This window comes from Chelonia mydas, chromosome 1, assembly GCF_015237465.2.
Source record: "Chelonia mydas isolate rCheMyd1 chromosome 1, rCheMyd1.pri.v2, whole genome shotgun sequence".
NCBI classification, from domain to species: domain Eukaryota; kingdom Metazoa; phylum Chordata; order Testudines; family Cheloniidae; genus Chelonia; species Chelonia mydas.
This window is the reverse complement of record NC_057849.1, coordinates 212,483,946-212,509,307: the sequence shown is the minus strand read 5'-3', so window position 1 is coordinate 212,509,307 and position 25,362 is coordinate 212,483,946. Positions and strand designations below refer to the sequence as shown.

Sequence of the window (25,362 nt, the reverse complement as noted above, 5' to 3'; positions counted from 1 at the left end):
ACGCATATCTAGCTAGATTATTTACTAAGTTCTAAGACTCCATTCCTGTTCTGTCCCCAGCAAAAGCATCACACAGACAGACAGAGAGGCTTTGTTTCTCCCTCCCCCCAGCTTTTGAAAGTATCTTGTCTCCTCATTGGTCATTTTGGTCAGGTGCCAGGGAGGTTATCCTAGCTTCTTAACCCTTTAAAGGTGAAAGGGTTTTTCCTCTGGCCAGGAGGGATTTTAAAGGTGTTTACCCTTCCCTTTATATTTATGACACGCCCCCCAAATCACAGCTAGGGTGAAACGCTGGCTGGGATTTCTTCCTGGAGCTCTAGGAAAAAACAGAGTTGATAAGACACATGCACCTCTAAATATACTACCAAGCATATAGAGATTAAGAATATTTTCCACATATCAAGGACGATTTTAACCAGTTGTTTCTGGGAAACTGTCACGGGAGAGTGCATCAGCCACTTTGTTAGAAGCTCCTGAGATGTGTTGGATGTCGAAATCAAAAACTTGGAGAGCTAAACTCCACCGAATAAGTTTTTTGTTATTTCCCATGGCGGTATGAAGCCACTGTAGCGCAGCATGGTCAGTTTGCAGGAGGAAATGCCGTCCCCAAACATATGGCCGTAGCTTTTCCAGAGCATAGACAATGGCATAACATTCTTTTTCAGTGACTGACCAGTTGCTTTCCTGTTCAGACAGCTTCTTGCTAAGAAACACTACAGGGTGGAATTCTTGATGCGGTCCTTCCTGCATTAAAACTGCTCCCACACCACGCTCGGACGCATCGGTGGTTACCAGGAACAGTTTGTCAAAGTCTGGGGCCTTTAGTACAGGGTCAGACATGAGTGTCACTTTAAGCTGGTGTCATAAATATAAAGGGAAGGGTAAACACCTTTAAAATCCCTCCTGGCCAGAGGAAAAATCCTTTCATCTGTAAAGGGCTAAGAAGCTAGGATAACCTCGCTGGCACCTGACCAAAATGAACAATGAGGATACAAGATACTTTCAAAAGCTGGGAGGAGGGAGAAAAACAAAGGGTCTGGGTCTGTCTGTGTGATGCTTTTGCCGGGGACAGAACAGGAATGGAGTCTTAGAATTTAGTAAGTAATCTAGCTAGGTATGTGCTAGATTATGATTTCTTGAAATGGCTGAGAAATTAAGCTGTGCTGAATAGAATGGATATTCCTGTCTGTGTGTCTTTTTGTAACTTAAGGTTTTGCCTAGAGGGATTCTCTATGTTTTGAATCTAATTACCCTGTAAGGTATTTACCATCCTGATTTTACAGAGGTGATTCTTTTTTACTTTTTACTTCTATTAAAATTCTTCTTTTCAAGAACTGAATGGTTTTTTTTTTTCATTGTTCTTCAGATCCAAGGGTTTGGGTCTGTGGTCACTGATGCAAATTGGTGAGGATTTTTACCAAACCTTCCCCAGGAAGAGGGGTGCAAGGGTTGGGAGGATTTTTGGAGGAAAGACATTTCCAAACAACACTTTTCTAATAAAATAAACCCAGATAAACGTTTGGTGGTGGCAGTGGAAGTCGAAGGGCAATGGGTAAAATAGTTTGTACCTTGGGGAAGTTTTAACCTAAGCTGGTAAAAGTAAGCTTAGGAGGTTTTCATGCAGGTCCCCACATCTGTACCCTAGAGTTCAGAGTGGGGAAGGAATCTTGACAGCTGGTTAAAAGCTTTCTGATACTCTTCGGTCCACTGAACGGCATTTGGCTGTTTCTTTTTGGTTAGGTCTGTCAGCGGGGCGGCGATTTGGCTGTATTGCGGTACAAATCGCCTGTAATAACCGGCCAAGCCTAAGAAGGATTGAACCTGTTTCTTTGACTTTGGGACAGGCCACTTTTGGATAGCATCCACTTTGGCCTGTAGGGGGTTGATAGTTTCTTGACCCACCTGGTGTCCAAGGTAAGTCACTCTGTTTAAGCCTATTTGACACTTCTTAACCTTAACAGTTAGTCCTACCTCGCTTATGTGCTTGAAGACTTTTTGTAGATGTTCCAGGTGTTCTGCCCAGGAATCCGAAAATATGGCCACATCATCAAGGTAGGCGACCGCATATTCTCCTAATACTGCTAGGAGACCATCTACAAGTCTTTAGAAGGTGGCGGGTGCATTTTGCAGCCCGAAAGGGAGGACATTAAATTCATACAGCCCGAGATGTGTGGTGAAGGCTGACCTTTCCTTGGCGGATTCATCTAGCGGTACCTGCCAGTACCCCTTGGTTAAGTCCAAGGTAGAGATGAACTGGGCCCGTCCCAGTTTCTCTAATAGTTCATCTGTGCGTGGCATTGGATAGTTGTCTGGGCGAGTTACAGCATTTAGCTTGCTGTAGTCCATGTAAAAACGTATCTCCCCATCTGGTTTGGGAACTAGAACCACTGGAGATGCCCATGCACTTCCAGAGGGGTGGATTACACCCATCTGTAATATATCCTAGATCTCCCGGTCTATAGCAGTTTAGCTTGAGGAGACACCCAGTAAGGTTGAACTTTAATTGGGTGAGCATTACCTGTGTCAATGGAGTGGTATGCCCATTCAGTCAGTCCTGGGGTGGCTGAGAATGTCGGCGCGTAGCTAGTGCACAGCTCCTTGATCTGCTGTCGCTGCATATGCCCAAGGGTCATGGAGAGGTTCACATCTTACATGCCACCAGCACTTTTCTCTTTGTAGTAGACACCTTGAGGCCACTCAGTGTCATCTCCTCCTTGGGCTGTAAACTGACAAACCTTTAATTCTCTGGAATAAAAGGGCTTTAGGCAATTAATATCATAGAATCACAGAATATCCGGATTGGAAGGGACCTCAGGAGGTCATCTAGTCCAACCCCCTGCTCAAAGCAGGACCAATCCCCAATTTTTGCCCCAATCCTTAAATGGCCCCCTCAAGGATTGAGCTCACAACCCTGGGTTTAGCAGACCAATGCTCAAACCACTGAGCTATCCCTCCCCCATGGTATACTTTAGGCTTTCAGTTGGAGGTGGGGAATACTATGAGATAATTAACAGCTCCCAGGCGCTCCTGGACCGTGAATGGCCCTTCCCACGATGCTTCCATTTTATGGGCCTGGAGCGCCTTTAAGACCATGACCTGGTCTCCTACTTTGAAAGAACACTCTCTGGCATGTTTCTCATACCAATCTTTTTGCTCTTTTTGAGCATCCTGTAGGTTTTCTTTAGCAAGGGCTAAAGAGGTTCGGAGGGTTTTGTAGGTTGGTTACAAAGTCCAGAATGTTAGTTCCTGGAGAAGGTGTAAATCCCTCCCATTGTTGCTTCACCAACTGTAATGGCCCCTTAACCTCACGGCCATATACAAGTTCAAATGGGGAAAACCCTAAACTGAGATGTGGTACAGCTCTGTAGGCAAAGAGCAACTGCTGCAACACTAGGTCCCAATCATTGGAGTGCTCATTTACAAATTTACGTATCATGGCCCCCAAAGTTCCATTAAACTTCTCCACCATGCCATTTGTTTGATGGTGGTAAGGAGTGGCAACCAAGTGATTTACCCCATGAGCTTCCCAGAGGTTTTCCATAGTTCCTGCAAGGAAATTAGTCCCTGCATCTGTGAGGATGTCGGAGGGCCAACCTACCCTGGCAAAAATGTCTGCTAGTGCCTGGCACACACTTTTAGCCCTGGTGTTGCTTAGAGCTACTGCTTCCGGCCATCAGGTGGCAAAATCCATGAAAGTCAGTATGTACTGCTTTCCTCTGGGTGTCTTTTTCGGTAAAGGACCCAGAATATCCACAGCTACTCGTTGAAATGGAACTTCAATGATGGGGAGTGGCTGGAGAGGGGCTTTGACCTGGTTTTGGGGTTTTCCCACTTTTTGGCATACCTCATAAGACCGGACATAGGTAGAAACATATTTGACCATTCCCTCCCATTGGAATGACCTCCCCAACCAGTCTTTGGTCCTGTTCACCACAGCATGGCCACTAGGATGATCGTGGGCTAAGCTCAAGAGCTTGACCCAGTACTTAGTTGGAACTACCAACTGTCTCTGAGGATGCCAGTTTTCCTGGTGTCCACTAGAAAGAGTTTCCTTGTATAAAAGTCCTCTTTCTACAACAAACCTGGATCGATTAGAAGAGCTGAGAGGCGGTGAGTTGCTCCGTGCCGCCGTCCAAGCTCTCTGGAGGCTTTCATCTACTTCCTGTTGGGTCTGGAACTGTTCCCTTGATGCTGGAGACATCAGTTCCTCATTGGATTGTGGTCCGATGCTTGGTCCCTCTGGAAGGGATGTAGGGGATGGGGCTGTTTCTGTTGACTGTGAACCGCTCTCCGCTGGTGCACTATGTTGGAGTTCAGGCTCTGGCTGAGCCTCTTGTGTAGGGTTATCAGCTACTGCCGGTTCAGGTTCGGTGAGGCCCTCTGGTGTTGGAGTTGCAAGTACTGGGTTCAGTGCTGGCAATGGGTCTGGTGCTAGTTGTTCTGCCGGTTCCGGTTCTGTGACTGGCTCTTTCTGGGTCTCTGGGACTGGATCCACTACTGCTGTTGCAGACATTGGCCTGGGGTCTGGGTCCATTACCTCTGACTGGGTCCTGGTAGAAGTTTCCGGAACAGAGCTAAGCCTCACGGCTTGTTTAGCCTGGCTGCGGGTGACCATTCCCACCCTCTTGGCCCGCTTCACATGATTGGCCAAGTCTTTCCCCAACAGCATGGGGATGGGATAATCATCATAGACTGCAAAAGTCCACGTTCCTGACCAGCCCTTGTACTGGACAGGCAACTTGGCTGTAGGCAAATTGAAAGAGTTGGACTTGAAGGGTTGAATCGTCACTGGGATCTCTGGGTTGATTAAATTGGGATCCATTAAGGAAGCATGGATAGCCGACACCTGTGCTCCGGTGTCCTTCCATGCGGTGACCTTCTTCCCACTTGCACTCACAGTTTCCCTCTGCTCCGAGGGTATCTGGGAGGTATCTGGGCCTGAGGATCTCTGGTGTGATTCCGGTGCAATGAACTGTAATCTGTTGAGGTTCTAGGGGCAGTTGGCATTTACACACCCCGGCTCGTTACATTTAAAACATTGTCCAGCTGATGGGTCACTGGGGCTAGGTGGGTTGCTGGAGAATGGTGTGGCTGGACGATAAGGTGGCTGGTGGGTTCCTTGGGGGGTAGGTGGGGCCTTGGGTGGTCTCCGGTAGTAGGGGGTGGTCTGAGGTTGTCCCTTCTGGTATCCGCTCCAACTGCGAGCAGTTTTCTTCTTTTCTGCCACCTCCACCCATTTGGCTCCAATCTCCCCTGCCTCAATTACAGTTTTGGCTTCCCATCTAGGATGTATCTTTTTATTTCCTCAGGAACATCCTCTAAGAATAGCTCCATTTGTATGAGGAAGGGCAAATCTTCTGGAGATTTAACACTTGCTCCTGATATCCAGGCATCCCAATGTTTCTCAATGTGGTAGGCATGTTGGGTAAATGACATGTCTGGTTTCCACCTTAGGGCTCTGAATCGCCGACGGGAATGCTCGGGTGTTAGCCCCATTCTGACTCTTGCCTTGGTTTTAAACAGTTCATACTGTGTTCGTGTGTTCCTTAGGCATTTCAGCCGCCACCTCAGCTAAGGGTCCACTGAGCTGCGGCCTCAGCTCTACCATGTATTGGTCTGTAGAGATGCTGTACCTAAGGCAGGCCCTTTTGAAGTTTTCTAAGAAGGCCTCGGTATCATCGCCTGCCTTGTAGGTGGGGAACTTTCTGGGATGGGAAGTGGTACCTGGAGAAGGATTGCTCGGGTTTGTTCGTATATTCTGCTGAGCCTTTGCCTTCTCCATCTCCAGTGCATGCTTCCTCTCTTTTTCCTTCTCCTCCAGTTCTTTGTCCCTTGCCTCCCTTTCTCTCCTGTGGGCAGCCTCCCTTTCTTTTTCCCTGGCCGCACGTGCATCCATCTCCATTTGCATGAGTTCTATCCGTCTTTCATATTCCTTTTGTTTTTCCTCAGCCTCAAATCTGGCTAATTCCAGCTTTTGTTGAACCATGGAATCTGTCATCCTAACCTCTCTGTTTTTTAACTAACTTTACCCCCAGAGTCAAAAAAGAAAACAAAACAAAACACAAAACTTGGCTTGTAAAATTTTGCTGTGCTGTAAAATGATACCTATATTCTCTGATAGTGATTGTCAGCCTACAGAGAAATCCTAAAAATAAATAAATAAATAAATAAAAAAACCCTAACACTTTTGTCTCCAGGCAAATAGGCAGAAAACCCCTCTAGTTGCTCTTGGGTAAAAAAAAAAACAAAAAAAACAAAAAAAAACTTCAGGTCTATGAAGACTTCTGAATTTCCCTGCAGGAAGTTAACTACCCAGACTTTAGGAAGAGAAAACTCCAGCTCACAAAAGACAATTCCCTTTTGTCTCTGCTCTGGCCCCAAAGCAGAGGAAAAAAACTTTAACTGTTTTCAGTTTAACCTGCTTTCCAGTAGCCCAAAGGGAAGAAAAAATTTCCTTTTCAAATCTGTGCTTCTGGTTCATAAAATCTCAAAATAATTTCAAGTTGATCCCACCACTCTGCCACCATGTCAAGGTTCCTTCCCCACTCTGAACTCTAGGGTACAGATGTGGGGACCTGCATGAAAACCTCCTAAGCTTACTTTTACCAGTGTAAGCGGGGGAATACTCCCGCTCTTGTGGGGAACTTTCCTGGCTTCTGCACTACCCCGGTGAAATGGGCTAGCGAAAGGATCTGAGTCCTCTCTCCCACTTCCTTTACCCAGTGGCCTCCCTGCCCTTGAGGACTCCCCTTCCACTCTCCTGTCTGGCAGAGTCCTCGTAACCCCAACAAGGCTGGGCCCAGGATTCCTGGGGGGCTCGACCCCCAACCCTGCTGTGGTCACCTAGGACAGGGGCTAGGGTGTCCCCACTCCGGGGTACTCTCTGTGCACTGGGCACTTTTCTGACCCACTGACCATTACATACAAGTTAAAGCAAATGGAAGTTATTTAATCAACAATTAATTTTAAAAAGAATGGAAAAATGGGAAAGGTGAAAGGAAACACATCAACCCGCTCTGTGGCAGGGAACATCACAAACAGTGTCTCTGGAATGTCCAGGCAGTTCACAGTCTGTTCCTTGTAAGTCCCAGGCCTTCTTCTCAGGCCCTGGCTGTGCTGCAGGGATGCTGTGGGTTGGACACTTGCTCTGGTGGTGGCCACACGCTCTCATGCTCTAAGTGGTAGGACCCTTCTTCCGAGTGTCGCCCCTGCCCTGTCAGGGTTATGATCCAAGCCTGGCCTGCAGAGCCTCTTGGCTGAGGCGTCTCCCTGTGCTGGGCCCGCTGCCAAGGGTCCCCCTCGGTCTCCCCAGCTGATCACTGCACCCAGCTCCGGACTGCTCCAGCCCCAGCTCCACCACTCTGTCTCTGCACTGCTGCTGCTGCTCTGCCTCCAGCTCTCTGGGCTGCTTCTTTGGCCCTTCTGGCTCTGGTTCATAGAATCATAGAATATCAGGGTTGGAAGGGACCCCAGAAGGTCATCTAGTCCAACCCCCTGGCATCTAGTCCAACCCCCTGCAGCTCTGCTCCCAGGACAGGTCTGCTCTGCAGGCTGCTTCTGTGACTCTGCTCCCAGCATGGACCTGCTTCGTGGGCTGCTTTTCTGGCCCCTCTGGCTCTGGTTGCTGTAGCTCTGCTCCCAGGGCAAGTCTGCTCTCTCTGGGCTGTGCCTCTGGCTTTGGGGCTGCAGCTCTGCTCCCAGGACAGGGTCTGCTCTCTCTGGATCTGGCATGGCTCTGCTCCCCAGCTTAGCTCAGGCCTCTGCTTTCTGCTTAGCTTGGCCCCACTCTGTCTGACCCAGGCAAATCCATCTCACACGGGGGACGGGACCTCCCTGACCTCCTGACTCTCTGATTAGACAAGAACAAGAACAAGAAGGGTTTCTTCAGGTATGTTGGCAACAAGAAGAAAGCCAAGGAAAGTGTGGGCCCCTTAATGAATGAGGGAGGCAACGTAGTCACAGAGGATGTGGAAAAAGCTAATGTACTCAATGCTTTTTTTGCCTCTGTCTTCACTAACAAGGTCAGCTCCCAGACTGCTGCGCTGGGCATCACAAAATGGGGAAGAGATGGCCAGCCCTCTGTGGAGATAGAGGTGGTTAGGGACTATTTAGAAAAGCTGGACAAGCACAAGTCCATGGGGCCGGACGAGTTGCATCCGAGAGTGCTGAAGGAATTGGCGGCTGTGATTGCAGAGCCATTGGCCATTATCGTTGAAAACTCGTGGCGAACGGGGGAAGTCCCAGATGACTGGAAAAAGGCTAATGTAGTGCCAATCTTTAAAAAAGGGAAGAAGGAGGATCCTGGGAACTACAGGCCAGTCAGCCTCACCTCAGTCCCTGGAAAAATCATGGAGCAGGTCCTCAAAGAATCAATCCTGAAGCACTTGCATGAGAGGAAAGTGATCAGGAACAGCCAGCATGGATTCACCAAGGGAAGGTCATGCCTGACTAATCTAATCGCCTTTTATGATGAGATTACTGGTTCTGTGGATGAAGGGAAAGCAGTGGATGTATTGTTTCTTGACTTTAGCAAAGCTTTTGACACGGTCTCCCACAGTATTCTTGTCAGCAAGTTAAGGAAGTATGGGCTGGATGAATGCACTATAAGGTGGGTAGAAAGTTGGCTAGATTGTCGGGCTCAACGGGTAGTGATCAATGGCTCCATGTCTAGTTGGCAGCCGGTGTCAAGTGGAGTGCCCCAGGGGTCGGTCCTGGGGCCGGTTTTGTTCAATATCTTCATAAATGATCTGGAGGATGGTGTGGATTGCACCCTCAGCAAATTTGCGGATGATACTAAACTGGGAGGAGTGGTAGATACCCTGGAGGGGAGGGATAGGATACAGAAGGACCTAGACAAATTGGAGGATTGGGCCAAAAGAAATCTGATGAGGTTCAATAAGGATAAGTGCAGGGTCCTGCACTTAGGACGGAAGAATCCAATGCACCGCTACAGACTAGGGACTGAATGGCTAGGCAGCAGTTCTGCGGAAAAGGACCTAGGGGTGACAGTGGACGACAAGCTGGATATGAGTCAGCAGTGTGCCCTTGTTGCCAAAAAGGCCAATGGCATTTTGGGATGTATAAGTAGGGGCATAGCGAGCAGATTGAGGGACGTGATCGTTCCCCTCTATTCGACATTGGTGAGGTCTCATCTGGAGTACTGTGTCCAGTTTTGGGCCCACCACTACAAGAAGGATGTGGATAAATTGGAGAGAGTCCAGCGAAGGGCAACAAAAATGATTAGGGGTCTAGAACACATGACTTATGAGGAGAGGCTGAGGGAGCTGGGATTGTTTAGTCTGCAGAAGAGAAGAATGAGGGGGGATTTGATAGCTGCTTTCAACTACCTGAAAGGGGGTTCCAAAGAGGATGGCTCTAGACTGTTCTCAATGGTAGCAGATGACAGAACGAGGAGTAATGGTCTCAAGTTGCAGTGGGGGAGGTTTAGATTGGATATTAGGAAAAACTTTTTCACTAAGAGGGTGGTGAAACACTGGAATGCGTTACCTAGGGAGGTGGTAGAATCTCCTTCCTTAGAGGTTTTTAAGGTCAGGCTTGACAAAGCCCTGGCTGGGATGATTTAACTGGGACTTGGTCCTGCTTCGAGCAGGGGGTTGGACTAGATGACCTTCTGAGGTCCCTTCCAACCCTGATATTCTATGATTCTATGATTCTACGATTAGCCTGACACCCTGTCATTCAGGCTGACCTGCAGCATTGGTTCCTGGGGACTGTCAGTCTCAGGGTCCTGATTTCCCATAGACCCTTCCCCTTTTAGTACTGGGAACTAGCCAACCAAAACACCCCCACTGACTGTTAGTAAACGGGCAACTGTCCCCTTACACCAGCTTAGGTTAAAACTTCCCCAAGATACAAACTATTTTACCCGTTGCCCTTGGACTTTCGCTGCCGCCACCAAACGTTTAACCAGTTACTGGGAAAGAGTTGTTTGGGAATGTCTTTCCTCACCAAAACCTTGTACCCCCCTTCCTGGGGAAGGCTTGATAAAAATCCTCACCAATTTGCATAGGTGACCACAGACCCAAACCCTTGGATCTTAAGACCAATGAAAAAAGCATTCAGCTTCTTACAAGAAGAATTTTAATATAAGAAAAGGTAAAAAGAATCACCTCTGTAAAATTAGGATGGTAAATACGTTACGGGGTAATTTGATTCAAAACATAGAGAATCCCTCTAGGCAAAACCTTAAGTTACAAAAAGACACAAAGACAGGAATATCCATTCAATTCAGCACAGCTTATTTTCTCAGCCATTTAAAGAAATCATAATCTAACGCATATCTAGCTAGATTACTTACTAAGTTCTAAGACTCCATTCCTGTTCTGTACTTGGCAAACGTATCACACAGACAGACAGAGAGGCTTTGTTTCTCCCTCCCCCCAGCTTTTGAAAGTATCTTGTCTCCTCATTGGTCATTTTGGTCAGGTGCCAGGGAGGTTATCCTAGCTTCTTAGCCCTTTACAGGTGAAAGGGTTTTTCCTCTGGCCAGGAGGGATTTTAAAGGTGTTTACCCTTCCCTTTATATTTATGACACAGCCAGACACCTGAGAGAAATAATTTTTTATGTCATCTGAGAGCACTTGCTCACCCATTTTTCCCCATCTCCCCTGCCACCTCCATGGGGAGCAGAAAATCCATAATTTCCCTTGGTACTTTGTTCCAATGTTTAATCAACATATCACAAATTTGTCCCTTACTTGTAATTTCAATGTCTCTGTCATAATGTCCCGCCATTGGTTCTTGTTGTGCCTTTTGCTGCTAGATGAAAGAGCCCTTGAGCACCCAGTACTTTCTCTTTGTGAGGGTATTTATGCACCGTAATGAAGTCACCACTTGGTCTTCTTTTTGATACACTGACCAGGTTGAGCTCTTCTGTCTCTCTATAAGACATTTTTTTCTGCTCCTGAATAATGTTTGTAGCCCTTCTCTGTTTTTCACCATCCTTCAATTTTCACTGTCCTTTTTAAATTGTGGACACCAGAGCTGGATGCAATATTCTGGTATCGGTCTGACCAATGCTGTACAAGGGTAAAATCACCTCCCTGTTGCTACTCACTTAGGGTTGCCAACTTTCTACTTGCACAAAACTGAACACCCTTGCCTCACCCCTGCCTGTTCTCTGAGGCCCTTCCCCCAGTCACTCCACCCCCCCCCCCCCCTTGTCGCTCGCTCTCCCCACCCTCACTCACTGGCTCATTTTCACTGGGGCAGGAGGGGTTGAAAACTCCAGCTGGGGGTGTGGGCTCTGGGATGGGGACAGAAATGAAGAGTTAAGGGTGTGGGAGGGGATTCTAGACTGGCAGGTGGAACTGAGGGGTTTGGAGTATGGGAGGGGGCTCTGGACTGAGGCAGGGGGTTGGGGTGTGGGAGGGGGTACGGGCTTTGGGCTGGGGATATGGGCTTTGCACTGGGGGTTCAGGCTCTGGTGTGGGAATGGAGATGAGGGATTTTGGGTGGAGGAGGGGGCTCTGGGCTGGGGCTGAGGGTTTCAGAGGGTGGGAGGGGATCAGGGCTGGGGCAGGGGGTTCAGGCATGGGACAGAGTGCGGGGTGCAGGGTCTGGATGGCACTTACTTCAAGCAGCTCACAGAAGCAGCAGCATGTCCCCCCTCCTACGCCAAGGTGTGGCCAGGGGGCTCGGTGTGCTGCCCTGTCCACAGGTGCCACCCCGGCAGCTCCCATTGGCTGCCATTACCAGCCAATGGGAGCTGCAGAGCTGGTGCCTGGGGTGGGGGTAGTGTGTGGAGCCCCATGTAGGAGCCAGAGGGGGACATGCTGCTGCTTCTGGGATCTGCGCAGAACCAAGGCAGGCCTGGAGCCTTCATTAGCTTTGCTGCACCGCAAACCAGACTTTGAATGGCCCGGTCAGCAGTGCTGACTGGAGCTGCCAGGGTCCCTTTTAGACAGGCCGTTCTGGTTGAAAACTGTACACCTAGCAACCCGAAAGTCACTATTCTCCTGTATATATAGCTGTGAGGGGGTGCCCAACCCATATAAGTGTAACCCTTCTGCCCATCAAAGTTGGCAGCAACAAGGGCCGTGTTCAGTATCTAGGGGTTTCATTCCAATAACACAATGCAAAAACGGCTTGAGCCCCCACCCAGTGACCTGGGACAAATATATACCACCCCCGCTGGGCGCCTCCACGAGGCAATACTTCCCCTCTCGCAAGCACAGAGTCTGAGTGTAGCAAAAGCCTTTTAATAACAGAGAGAAACAATGTGGCATTATGGTGGGGAAACACCACCAACAGGATTCATAACACAACCCATGAGCAAAAAAACACCACCCCAAGCAAATTGGGGCGTGACCTTTCTCTTGGGTTCTTGAGTCCAGCAACCCAAAGTCACCCAAAGTCCCATAAGTCCAACAACCCAAAAAGTCTCTGTCCTTGGTCAGTGCAGCACCAGAGTTCAAAAGTTTATCTGAAGAGTTTTACCTCCCAACCTGGGTGGAGATTGGGGGGGGGGGGGTTAAGGGGCACCCTGCATGGTCCAAAGCCAATTACCCCAACCTCTCTATGGGGCTATACTCCACTAGCCACCCCCACGAGTTGCTCCAGCCATCCTGTAAACTGCTCCACAATATATCTTCAGGCTCCCCTACTACTTAACGCAACACTCAATGATTTCAACTTATAGTAGGAGAGCCTGAGTGCTGAGGCACCAGTGGCCAAAACTGAATTCAGCTCAGTAGCCTGTAACTAGACTCTCAATAGAATCAAAATTAGTTCTGATATCCCACAGTGGAGAGAGAGGATGAAGTGCAATTAGCATATAAGGCTCCCACCAGGAACCCATACCACCAAATATTAATACCTATCCTCAGTCTCTCTCCATTCACTGAGTTTTGGAACCCATGTCCCTTGCTTAGTGCTACTTAGTTGATGGCGAGTCCCTCCATCATAACAAAAGGCCAAGTACAGTTCCACTGTCCTTGATTCACATAATCAGGGTAAATAATTTATTCTTCCTGCCCCAATAACAGAGACACTGGGGATCCCACAGCAGCCAAAGTGACCATTTGGGCAGCTATGAGCTCATGCTAGGCAGGGTGGGTGTGCCTATGCAAATGAGATCAGCCCCTGAAGTTCTTTTCCACAACTTGCCACAACTCACCACCAGATGTCAGGGTGCAGCTCATCCTGACTCTGCTTACATAAGGACAGGAGGCATTAAAGTGGCTCAGCAGGCCAATTAACTGCCCCGGCTACACCTGAAGAAGGACACAGGGTCTGGCCACTAATTGGAAATGGGCTCAGCTGGGCAGGAACAGGAGGGGCCTGTATAAAGCCCAGGAGTTTTGAGCAGCAAGAGGCTTTAAGGAAGTAGGGGATAGTCTCTTCCTGGGGGGAGGGAGCTTGGGCTGGCAAACCGAGAAAGAGGAGGAGGAAGATAGATAGGTAGCAAGAAGCCTAGGGAAACTGCAGCAAGGGGTAGGACCACACAGGCCTTGGCTGCTTGTTAGAGGGTCCCTGGGTTGGAAGCCAGTGCAGAGGGCGGGCCCGGGTTCCCCTACCAGCTACTGGGAAGTGGCCCAGGGTGCTGGAGATGCTAGCTGGACAGCTAGTCCAGAAGGACTTTGAGTGTCTTAGTGACCTGGCTGGAGGGCTGAGCCATAAAAAGGAAGCTGCATCTCTGGGAGTGAGAGGGGCCACAGGGTGAAAAAGACAATGGGTAGAGATACCGTCAGACAAGGGCAGTGTCTGGCAAGAGTTAATCCTCAGAACTGCCAGGAGGAGGCACCGTGTGTAGTGAGTGGACTTTGTGACAATATCCAAAGATGGCGTTGGCCCTTTTGGCCACAGCATTGCACTGGGATTTCATGTTGTGTTGTTTGTCCACTATGACACCTAAATCCTTCTCTGAGTCAAAGGGGTATGAGCTTGCATTTGATTAAAGCTCAGTGTTTTTGAATGGACCCAGCTTACCAAGCGACCCAGATCACAATGTCTCCAACACATATATAAGGGAATCCCCTACTCAGTCACCTTCACCTGTTGCTGTCCCTTTTCTCTTTCCTTTTCTCCAGGATCTGTGTGTGCCATTTTGAGGGGAGTTTTCCTCCTCCCTTTGCCTGTGACCCCACAGATGGACTGACCAAACCCAGGAACATTTGCCTGGATTTCTTCAGCCTGACCGAAGAGGGGAGCCTTGACCTACCCCCTCTTTAAGTCTCCGGTCCCAGGCCCTAGGCAGAGTCAGAGTCTGGGTTCCCTGCCAAAGCACAAATATCCACCCTGGGGTCAACTCCTCTCTCTGTGGTCATTTCCTTTGACACAACCCCTGGAATAGGCTAGCACAGCCCCTGAGATTTCCCTCCTCAGTCTCCAAGGCTCAGTATGCCCTATTACATGTCTCAGTAATGTCGTTGTTTGTTTTTCTCCTTTCAAAAGTAAATTGCTGTATTTCTGTCTCTGTTGAATGAAGGTGACTGGAAATGCCTTCTCTCAACATTTCTATTTCCATTCTATCCTTCTAGAGATAAAGTGAAGTGACCAGACTGAATGCAGAATTTGTGGTAAAGGAAGGACAGACATTTCTGTGAAATAGCTATGTACTCTGCATGTGTCCTGGTATTGATTTCACTGAGGGTTCATCCAGAGAACTCTTTGGGCTTCTTCACTGGTCAGTACTCAGCTCAGCATGGATTTTAAACTTTATTTGTAGATTGTCATGGAAATAAACATGTCACTGTGCAAACACAATCAGTTTTACGGGGTTTCTAGTAAGAAACTCATTGACTTGTTACTTGTAGCCTTATTGGGTCATTGGAAAATCAGATTCTTATTGAACCTTCCTCTTGTCATTGTTTTCTATAAAATTCATTTATTGTCCTAGCAGAAATATTCATCCTCTGTATTTATCGCTAATGGGGAATTCTTTTCACCATTTGTTTAATTTCAGGTGTGAATTATCGAGGGATAATTTCCCATTTATCTGCTTGGATTCAGTGAAATTTTCAGAACTGAATTAGGTTTAGGAACAACCATGTTTCTCATATCAGCACATTCGCTTGCTGGTTTCTCACTTTTACCACATGCCTGACAGAACATTCAGTGTAACACCCACTCACTATCAAACAGCCTGCCCTATCCAGAGGTGGCCCATCCTTGTCTCTTGGTTTGCTTAATCTCAGCCACTCCCTGTGATGAGCCCTGGAAACTGCACAATTCATCTGGGAAGAAAATGTTGCACTCCAGGGCAGACTTTCAGAAAGGATTTAATATGAAAAAGGTACAAATTCAAGCTGAAGAAATTTATAGGCATAAGAAAGCAGGAAACTTCCATCCTGGCTGATCAATAGAAAATTATACAAAGAAAGTTTATGAACCTTTTCCCACTCACATTTGTAATTACTGCAACTTCACACAAATCCTATAAAAATACCTGCTTTGTCTAACTACCAGGTAGCGACTATCTCCGGGCCATTATACCAGAGGAAGCATTTCTGAGAGAAAGAGGCAAAACATTTACGTCATCACAAGATTATTTTGTCCAATAAATTGTTATGACATTGAACCCACAGAGTCACCGTGTTCCATATCGTTATAACCTGTGTCTCCAGGAGGCAGGGACAGGGTTTCCTTCTCCATCCCAGAAACAACTTCACTTCTTAGCGAGTGCAGACTCCCACCTGAAAATACCAAGGGAGACACATGCAGTCAGTGGATCCACTCTATGGTTATGTGCAGCTGCAGAGCAAGGTGGAGTGCACTTCACAGCTGTGGTTCTCAGATTTATTTGACTGTGTTCCCCTTCTTTGTGTTCATAGTAGTTGATGACCCCTCTACCACCACACAAGTACATACACCAATTTAAAAAAATCAGCGTGCAACTCTCACTAAATATGAAAAGCAGTCGGGCATTGAGTCACAGAGAGCCATGTAAGTACATAGCTCCCCGGCTGCCGAGCTCTGAAGGCAGCACTACCAACAGCAGCAGCGGAGAAGTAAGAGTGGCAACACCATACGCTGCCATCCTTACTTCTGCGCTGCTGCTGGTGGCGGCACTGCCTTCAAAGCTGGGTGCCCGGACAGGAGCCGCCACTCTCCACTGTGTTTTCGCACGCCGCTCTCCATGCTCCCCAGTTTGAGAATCTCTGCTCTACAGTATGGACTGGGAATTGTTCCCCCTTCAGTCTTGTGTCTATGACAATTTCTAATCCATTATCTCTGTACATAGTCTGGAAATTAAAATATTTGGTTTCCAGACCAGCTAATATTGCCAAGTGAGAACTCTATTTACCTGTTACTTCATGTAGAAAACCCAAGCACTTATCAGCCAGGAGTGCTTAGTTAAGAACATCATAACTTTCACTCTGCCCCAGCAATTAGCACTTGATTCTTATCAAGTACTAATCAATGCACATGTCATCACCACTGCAGCTCCTCTGGGGTGGCTGGTGGTGTCTCTGCTCATGGCACAACAGGGAGGGGAGAGGAGATGGTGGCCAAGGACAATGGGAAAAGCCCAACTTTCACAAGACGTGTCACGTACTCTAACACTTGTGCAGCAGAAACAGGACTTTGGTGGATAGGATTCTGCCCAAAATATACATGTGCAGTGAACTGGTGGGAATCCAGCACCTACAGGGCGTGGCAGCCACACAAGGATTGGAACCCAGAAGCAGAAGGATCCTAGGTAACTTGCTGGTATGACCACAAAGTACCACCCAGCAGGGACCCTGCTGTTCCTCTCCCCATGGCAGGCACTGAAGCCTCTGCTTTGAGGGAATGGAGAGATGAGAGAAGGAGAGTTTGTCTCACAGGCGTTGGGTTGCCAGGGTTGTTCCCTTGCTGTGTACCCCACATTTCCAGCCCACTCTGCAGAGACAGTGTGAAGTGCAAACAGTTCTCCACTCACCTGTCTGTGAACCCCTGTCCCTGTCATTCACCCCAGTGCCTTCCTCATTCTGCCCCAAGCCAGGGTCACCTTCAGAGTCAGACACTTCTCTGGCATCATCGTAACCAGTCCCTGGGACATCTCCAGGCAGGGCAGGGACATCTGAAGTCAAGATGTGAAGTAATTAAGAGAATATTCACAGTGAAGGTAGAAATAAATTACAAGCTGCAGATGCACCAGCCTCACTGGTCCCTGGGGATCTCTCAGCACTTAACTTCCGCCCTCAGGGCAGGAAGAGGAGCCCTCCCCTGGAACCCTCAGACTGGGAGATTTCACGTATCACATTGATTTGATACATTTCAATAGCCGGTTGAGAGGATCCTAGAGCTCCCAGATGACAAGGGGAAGGGGGAGTTCTATAGAGAGGTGACTGGAATCTAGTCCAGAGGGATTGCTCCACAAGGCATTTGGTTACAATAATTACAAATAGAAATGACTTGGAATTGCCCAGAGTTGACATTACTTTAAAAATGATTTTTCAGTGCGTTCTCCTGATAAAGTTTACCCAAACACTACCATCAGTCTCCATGGTACTGACACCACTGGCAGCTGAGCCAACTAATAAGGGCGGGACATGGAACTTCGGGCATAAAATCTCGATGTCCCCTTCCCCCCACCCCCCGGCACAGCGTGTATGACACAGATGTATATAAACTGCAATAGCTACATATCAGGAAAGGCTGAAAGGGAACACTGTGCACTGTACAGGTCTCTGCTTCAATGTGCCTTCTTTACAAGTACTGAATAACTCTAGTGCTCATGGCAGTGAGGGTCACAGGTCAGTGACCTGAGCCAAGTAACCTGCGGGCAGCTCCTGAGCGCACTGCTCCTTCAGTCCCTGGAATGGGCCTCTATTATGCCTTAGGACATCACACACTTCCCTACCCCTGGGCCTCCACACAGCTCTTGTAGTGCACCTGGTCAGTGCCCCCAGCATTACACCAATAGAAAATACTGGTGGGGAACTTTGTGGTTTTCTTAACAAAACACTATTTTCCCTACAGGGAAATACAGTTAGTTTTTCATCAGGGTAACGTTGTTTCTAGGAGGCAGATTCACTGCTCACCTCGGCCTTCTGGAGTCTGGGGGATGTCGTTCAAGGCAGGCTCCTCCACGTTATCGTAATCCAACTGAGACCCCCCCGGGGAAGCTCCCTCTGAAACAGCAAACACCACACTCAGCCCATGGCATCAGCAGCGTCTCTTCAGCACAGCTGGCCCTTATAACTAGAGTTGTTTATCATGGCATGTGAGAGGGGAAGTCACAGGGGCCCATGGTGAGAAGAGCACAAGTCAGAGAACTACAGTAAAACAGGAGTCCCAGAAATAACTAGGGGTCAATCCTGTCCCTGCAGAATCCAACAGCAGCTCTGTTAAGGTTCCTTCCCCATTCTGAACTCTGGGGTACAGATGTGGGGACCTGCATGAAAGACCCCCTAAGCTTATTTTACCAGCTTAGGTTAAAAACTTTCCCAAGGCACAAACTTTGCCTTGTCTTTGAACAGTATGCTGCCACCACCAAGTGATTTAGACAAAGAACAGAGAAAGGACCACTTGGAGTTCTTATTTCCCCCAAATATCCTCACAAGCCCTTACATCCCCTTTCCTTGGGAGGCTTGAGAATAAACAAGATGAGCACAAACCAACCTTGGATTTTTAAGACCCCCAAAACCCAATCAGATTCTTAAAAATCAGAACTTTATTAGAAGAACAAAAAAAAGATAAGATAACAACTCTGTAAGATCAGAATGGAAGATAATCTTACAGACAGTCAGATTCAAAACATAGAGAATCCCTCTAGGCAAAACCTTAAGTTACAAAAAGACACAAAAACAGGAATACACATTTCCTCCAGCACAGCGAATTTACAAGCCAAAACAAAGAAAACCTAATGTATTTTCTAGCTAGATTACTTACTAACTTTACAAGAGTTGGAGGGCTTGCATCCTTGATCTGTTCCCGGCAAAGGTATCACACGGACAGACAAAAGCCTTTCCCCCCCGTCCAGATTTGAAAGTATCTTGTCCCCTCATTGGTCATTTTGGGTCAGGTGCCAGCGAGGTTACCTTAGCTTCTTAACCCTTTACAGGTGAAAGGATTTTGCCTCTGGCCAGGAGGGATTTTATAGCACTGTATACAGAAAGGTGGTTACCCTTCCCTTTATATTTATGACAAGCTCTTTTATGAGTTTCAGTGGGAGCAGGATCTGGGCCTGTGCTGAGATAACAGGTTGGAACACGGGCGCTGCCAGGCCAGAGCCGGCCTGTGTGAATCCAGCTGATCTCTGTAGACAGCTTTGAATTTTCCTGTTACACTGGGGAGGGGGAACCTCCCCTCTGCAGGAATTAAAGCTCCCACTGGGAGGTCTCTGGCCTGATCCTTTGTGAGCTCCTGCTCTCCACTAGCCTCTCAGGCAGCCCAGGGCTCAGCTTGGCAGCGCTCCAGCTTCTCAGCAGAACTGCCTCATCTTCTTATTGTCTCTTCCCCCAGCCGCAGGCAAAACTCCCAAAGGGCCCAAATTCGTGGACACCCTTGAGAGCAGCTGGGGTAGAAATGCCGCCCTGTTTATAATTAGGGATGGGGCCAGGCCAGGAAGTTCAGATCCAGGGTTTTGCTTCAGCTTGTTATGGCAACAGGTGCCAGCTGCAAAACTGATATCCAGAGCTGGGTTCTGAATCTGCAAATCCTCCATCCCCCAAAGTTCTGGTGGGTTCGGATCAGTGAGTTGGACTTAGCCCATCTGTACTAACAACACAGGACAATCTTCTCATCTCTCTTGGGGTGATGGGATTAGCCCCGCTGGGCTCTGACACCCTCATCCAAAGAGACTGACCCGTCTCCTCCAGCACCTCACCTGGGGAGGTCACTGGGAGACACTCACAGAGGTGTGTGCTCAGGAGATGGTCACATGTTCCCATCCTGAGATTCTGACAGAAATCCTGTTCAATGGGATTACACCCGACTGTAAAATGGGAACCATGTGAGGGGAAATGGCTGCGATTGCGGTAAGTGTCATATAAATTCTGTTCTCTGACCAGATTTGGGTCTCTCGGCCTGAGTCTGCCTCTGCCCCGTTACCTTGTTCTGATCCAGGATCGTTTTTCCCCTCGCTATCCCTGGTGTAATACTGCAGCTTCGTCTCTGAGTCAGCTGAATAGGAGACTGGAGAGAGGAGAACCAGAAATTCAGCACAGTGAGAACAGCTGAACTGTGGGACTGGGAACACATGCAGGGCCAGGAGCAGGATTTCCGGTCTCAGTCTATTCCTTCTTCTACGGGAGATGATGACTCACAGTGATTCTGAGCGGTGAGAGGCTGACACAGACTCCCCAAGAGAAATCTCCATGTTATTGTGGTAAACGTGACTGAGGGGATGCTACAATCTGACCTGAAAGATGCTGGGGTGAGTGAAGGGCCCGTCTTTGGCTGCTGGTCCAGGGAAGTTCCACAATTGTCCTGGCCTCCTCAGCCACAGAGGGTTCTTAAGTGTAAATACCCACCTCCTCCATGAAGTAGTCAATCATCTCTCTGTGGTGTTTCCAGATTAGGCCAAGACAGGCGAAGAGCAGAGTCTGTGATTCACTGTAACCATCTTGGCAGTGGTGCCGGGGGATGCCCTGAGCATGTTCCCAGAGCCGCACCGCAGCACAGCCCTGGGGCAGGATGTTCCCATCAGACAATGAGACAAAATGGCACAAAGAATAAAAGGGCCAAGACTCAAAGTCAAGAGGCTCTCCTGGGCTGATCTCTCTGCTCCGGGGTCAGGAGGGAGTCGACCCAGCAGAACAGTGGCTGTGGTGGGAGGGGGCACAGAACATCCCCTGCTCCAATGCTCCAGAGTAGTTTACAAATGATAGTTTAGCCTGCCCCAGACAGTCGCTTTCCTGACCCTGCACCGGTTACACTCCAAGGCTGCAGAACAGATAGAGTGACATTAACTGTCCCTACGCTTAGGACACTCAGTGTACGGTGGGAAGGAATCCCATCTCCCTCATTCTACATGAGTAACTTCTGGTCTCACAACAGACCCAGCTCCAATAGCTAGAGCTTGGCAAAAAAAACCAGAGGCTTTGGTTCTCTGGCCATTGAGGAAAAAAACAAAAAACAACAACATTGTTTTGAGTTGAGCCAAAATTGACTTTTGACTTTTTGGGAAATGCAAAAGTAAGAAAAAGTTTAATGTTGACTGAAACCATTTGGTGTTCTTTTGCACATTAGTTAATCTTTGTTTATTTGTTTGTCTTTATAGAGAAACTTAAAGGAATGTTCTAATGGAAAAGTAATATCAATTTGAAAAAAACAAAATGTTTTCTTTAGAAAGTGTTGAAATAAAATGAATTGTTCTGTGTGTATTTGGAACAATTGGGTGAAATTGACAGGAATTTGTGAAATGTTTCGGTGTCTCTGAATCTGCATTTTTCACCAAAACATTTTGCAATGGAGACTTGTGCCCAGCTCCAATGACAAGCTCACAGGGCTGAAGCTGCAGTGATTTAACTCTGGGTCAGGGCCTCCGATGGACAGGGCGTTAGATAGCTGCTCCCTGTTAAGAGTGAGAACCACAGACCTGAGCGAGTCAACATCTCCTGCTTCTCTCTCATCAGGTTATAATCAATCTCCTCGTACACGGCCTCAGAGAAGGGATCCAAGGGTCTTCTGGAGCCTGAAAACAAAGGGCAGGGTTTGCACAGGGTCATTGAAACCAGAGATGGGAAATACTATGGGATCATCCAGCCCCTCCCCTTGGGTTCAGTGCAAGCCTGAACCCACAGCACATTCCCAGTGCTGGAATTTAAATGAGCAAGGTGACAGGGTTTCTTTCCACAACAGCCCTTTGATGATGGTTCCCAGGGCTAATTCGCTGTCAGGAAGCTTCCTCACATTCATCTTAAATGTTTTTTAATCTCATCTCATGATTTCTGGCTATTCCCCTTTGGAGCAGCTTAAATAATTCTTCCCCCACGCAGGTGTTTATCTGCAAAATGGTGAGAACATCTTTTTTTTTTCATCCAGTTTAAGGCCAAACGGTACCATTTGAACATCTAGTCTGACCTCCTGTATAACACAGGCCACTGCATTTCAGCCAGATACCCCGAGGTTTGAGCCCAAAGATGCACTTAGAGTAAAGCATTTCAGTCCTCAGGAGACTAAACTCTTGTGTGCCACAGGCAGAAAGCGGGAGCGACGAAGGTACCACCAATGCCCAAGGCCCCTGCAATGGCAGAGAACTGATTAGGTGAGAGATGCCTAGATAATCCTGGCAGGTGATCCACGCTCCATGCTTCAGAGGAAGAGGAAAATCCCCCAAGGTCCCTTTTTGCCAATCTGACTTGGGGGGAAATTCCTTCCTGACCCCAAATCTGACAATTGGTTTGACCCTGAACATATGGAAAAGACACACCACCCACCTATCTTCGAAAGAGGTTCCTCTATATCACCTCAGAGGACTGGTCCAGCCCATCCAGTGTCACAGCTCCCTCTCTAGCTAATGTCTGATGCTTCAGACGAGGGCAAGAAACAAAACAAAGCAAAACAAAACACAAATATGGGGGCTTCCCAGAAGTCCTTCCTGACCCCTGCAGGTGATTGGCTGAAGCCCTGAACCACGAGGTCTGATTATAGTCATTGTCTTACTGCAAAGTTGTGAATGTTACCTGTATGTTGATGGCAGTCCCATTCTCCATCTTCTTTCCAAGGAGCTGGTAGCTAATGTTTGAACAGTGGTTTATAGAAGTAAAATCCCCTACAAGTGCCAGCTTTCAGTACAATACAGTATAATGTTCCTTTCCCACACTTCTCCTTCCTAAGATTGTCTCTTCTACTGGATCACTCTCTTCACAACTATTTACCACAGCTCTATTTTTGTACACCTTTTTCTCTAGGTCCCTTTTCCATGATGTCTCTCCTCATGATATTCAGATCCCCTCCCTGTGACAGATACTGCGACCCCAGGGAGTATCTTTGGGAATCACTGTATTAAATCTATGAATGGTTTATGTTCTACTGCAAGTGGGAGGGTTACCACAGCTCCTCCAGGAAGAAAAAACACTGAGTGTGTGTGTGGGTGGGTGGGTGAGTGATTAAGGTGAATCCCTGAGATTGTAAACAACTCCAGAAAGGTAACAACCTTCAGGGTGGTTTATACAGACTGGTTCAAAGTGGGTTACCAGAGATCAAGAGACAAAGGAGGACTTCTGATATGAAAGGCTGAGTTTAAAAAGACTCAGGGCCTTCATTTTGATTCTGCAAATGGGCAGGACCTTCTGTCCATAGGGTTCCCAACACCGAATTATTGGAGGGATGTTGGTTTACCAGGCTGCCCCTGAGGAAGATGGGTGAATTCTGGTATGTTCAGCAAGCGTGGAGGAATTTTTATTGTTTTTAATGTTTTCTCTGTCACACTTTTATCCTAGGAATAAGGTGTAATCTGCTGAGAGAGAGTTGGGTAGTAACTTGTAGCTGCTGGCAATGCCCTGCTCATAGCCCTTGGGGAGAAAGCACAGCATGGGGGCTGGCCTGTAGGCAGACTGGTTTGCTGGTGGTATCACAGTGGAAGGCAGGGGGCTGTGCAGTCTTAAAAACCCCTGGCCACAAGGAGGTGGGACAAGGGGTTCCCACCCAGAGACAGGTGACAGCTGGAGGCCTGAGTAGGCGCTCCTGGACTGGATCACCAGAGAGTCGGGGGGATACAGATGCAGGTTCTCTGAAACTAGTTAGTATCATCTCCAGATTTGATGGCTGGGCAGTTCCATTGCCAGACAGTTAATGAAATATTAAATGAGAGAGGCGTTAGGCACCCTCGGCCACCCCACCCAGCCTGGTATCGCCCCTCACCCTGACACCTTGCAGTCCCCCTGCTATTGCAGAGGCATTTCACACAGTGACACTAGTGAGGACTCACCTCTGTGCTGTGCCCTGGCACTTCGCACCTGCACCCCCAAAATGATTAAGACCAGGCAGAGCAGGGCCCCCAGGATAATGCAGATGACCACGGGCACCGTGACTCTCCCACCGTCGGTCGGAGGGCGGCGCGGGGGAGCTGGATGGAAACGAACATGCAACAGAGAGAGATTATCCTGTGAGAATCGGAGGGCCCAGGGAGCTCCCCAGTCACTCATTGCACAGCCCAGGACAGCAGGGTAACGGGCTGGGACACAGTCTGTGCACCATGGGGGCAGCTCACAGGCAGCTGTTTAAATCATGGGCCCTGCTCTGTCAGCTGGAGCCAGCAGACAGGAATCATCCTGCTCAGTAGATGTCACAGGACATGGAAAAGAGCTCTTTCCCTCAGGCTGCAGCTTGCAGCTCCTCCTCTGTGACCCAGCCCCAGGGAAATTTAACCCTTGATGGGAGGAGGGGGATGGATTACCTGGGGTATTCAGAGAATCTGTCCTCTCTGTCAGACCTGCAAAGGAAAAGGGAGGAGAGTTGGAGCCTGGAGCAAGGAGGAGGTGACAGTGTTTGTTAGGAGGGGGAATGTCCCTTCTGAGAGTCCCTGAGGGCTCCAGCTGTCACCTCCCTCAGCTGTCATCACCCTCAGATGTTACAGGCCATGGAAAGGAGCTCCTTCCCTCAGGCTGCAGTTTGCAGCTCATCCCCTGTGACCCAGCACCAGGAAAATTTAACCCTTGACGGGAGGAGGGGGATGCTTTACCTGGGGTATTCGGAGAATCTGTCCTCTCTGTCAGACCTGCAAAGGGAAAGGGGGAGAGTTGGAGCCTGGAGCAAGGGGGAGGTGATGCGTTTGTTCCCTGGGGGGAACCTCACCTCTGAGAGTCCCTGTTTGTCTCCAGCTGTCACCTCCACAAACTCCCTCACAACAGCACAGGACCTGTTTGTTAGTGATTTAGGGCCCACGTCCCTTGTGCTCTGTGCAGCAATGAGGACTGTCATAACAAACCAGCAGAGTGGGGCCTGGGATGGATGCAGGGGTTTTGTGGGCTGATGTCTGAGCCAATCTGACCCCACAAAGGTTTCACCCACAACATCCATGATGTTCCTGCACACAGGAGATGGGAGGGCCTGGTCTGGGACCAAAGGGATAGGTGGGTGGGCTGATCCATCCTTCTCCCTGAAAATTAGAGCATGTAGCAGAAACATCTTCTGTCACTCACCTGAGCAATTCACGGCAGCGTCTTCCTTTTGGTCACAGTTGCTCTCACCCCAGGGCTTGGCAGGACAGTCCCAGAGAGATGACTCTGTCCCTCTGCAATTCAACGTCTCCACCCAGATGGGACCAGTCCCCTCACCAAACGCAGCCTCGCCCAGGGCAGATACAGCAGAGCCACAGCCCAGTTGTTTACATACAACATTAGCATCCGCCATGTCCCAGGAGTCATCACAAACCGTTCCCCAGGAGCCACGGTACCAAACCTCCACTCTCCCCGAGCATCTGTCCTCTCCTCCCACGACGCGTAACTTCTCCTGATCTGGAAATGC

At 48.5% G+C, this 25,362-nt stretch overlaps 1 protein-coding gene across 2 annotated transcripts in view; it reads right to left on the bottom strand.

The window, feature by feature from the left end:
* Positions 1 to 25,362, bottom strand: part of LOC102941373 (scavenger receptor cysteine-rich type 1 protein M130) — a 1,272,625-nt gene that overhangs the window by 99,129 nt on the left and 1,148,134 nt on the right. Inside the window, exons 8-16 of one of the 2 annotated variants that reach the window (XM_037912395.2) lie at positions 25,038 to 25,352; positions 24,578 to 24,613; positions 24,293 to 24,328; positions 23,825 to 23,962; positions 21,491 to 21,586; positions 20,002 to 20,085; positions 17,991 to 18,080; positions 16,886 to 17,026; positions 15,230 to 15,656 (exon numbers count right to left, since the gene is read on the bottom strand). The exons of the other annotated variant lie outside the window; for it this stretch is intronic. Of the exons in view, the coding sequence (XP_037768323.1) occupies positions 15,529 to 15,656; positions 16,886 to 17,026; positions 17,991 to 18,080; positions 20,002 to 20,085; positions 21,491 to 21,586; positions 23,825 to 23,962; positions 24,293 to 24,328; positions 24,578 to 24,613; positions 25,038 to 25,352 (1,064 nt within the window). The 3' untranslated portion in view covers positions 15,230 to 15,528. Of the gene's footprint in view, positions 1 to 15,229; positions 15,657 to 16,885; positions 17,027 to 17,990; positions 18,081 to 20,001; positions 20,086 to 21,490; positions 21,587 to 23,824; positions 23,963 to 24,292; positions 24,329 to 24,577; positions 24,614 to 25,037; positions 25,353 to 25,362 lie in introns of those variants that run through there. 2 annotated transcript variants of the gene reach the window in all.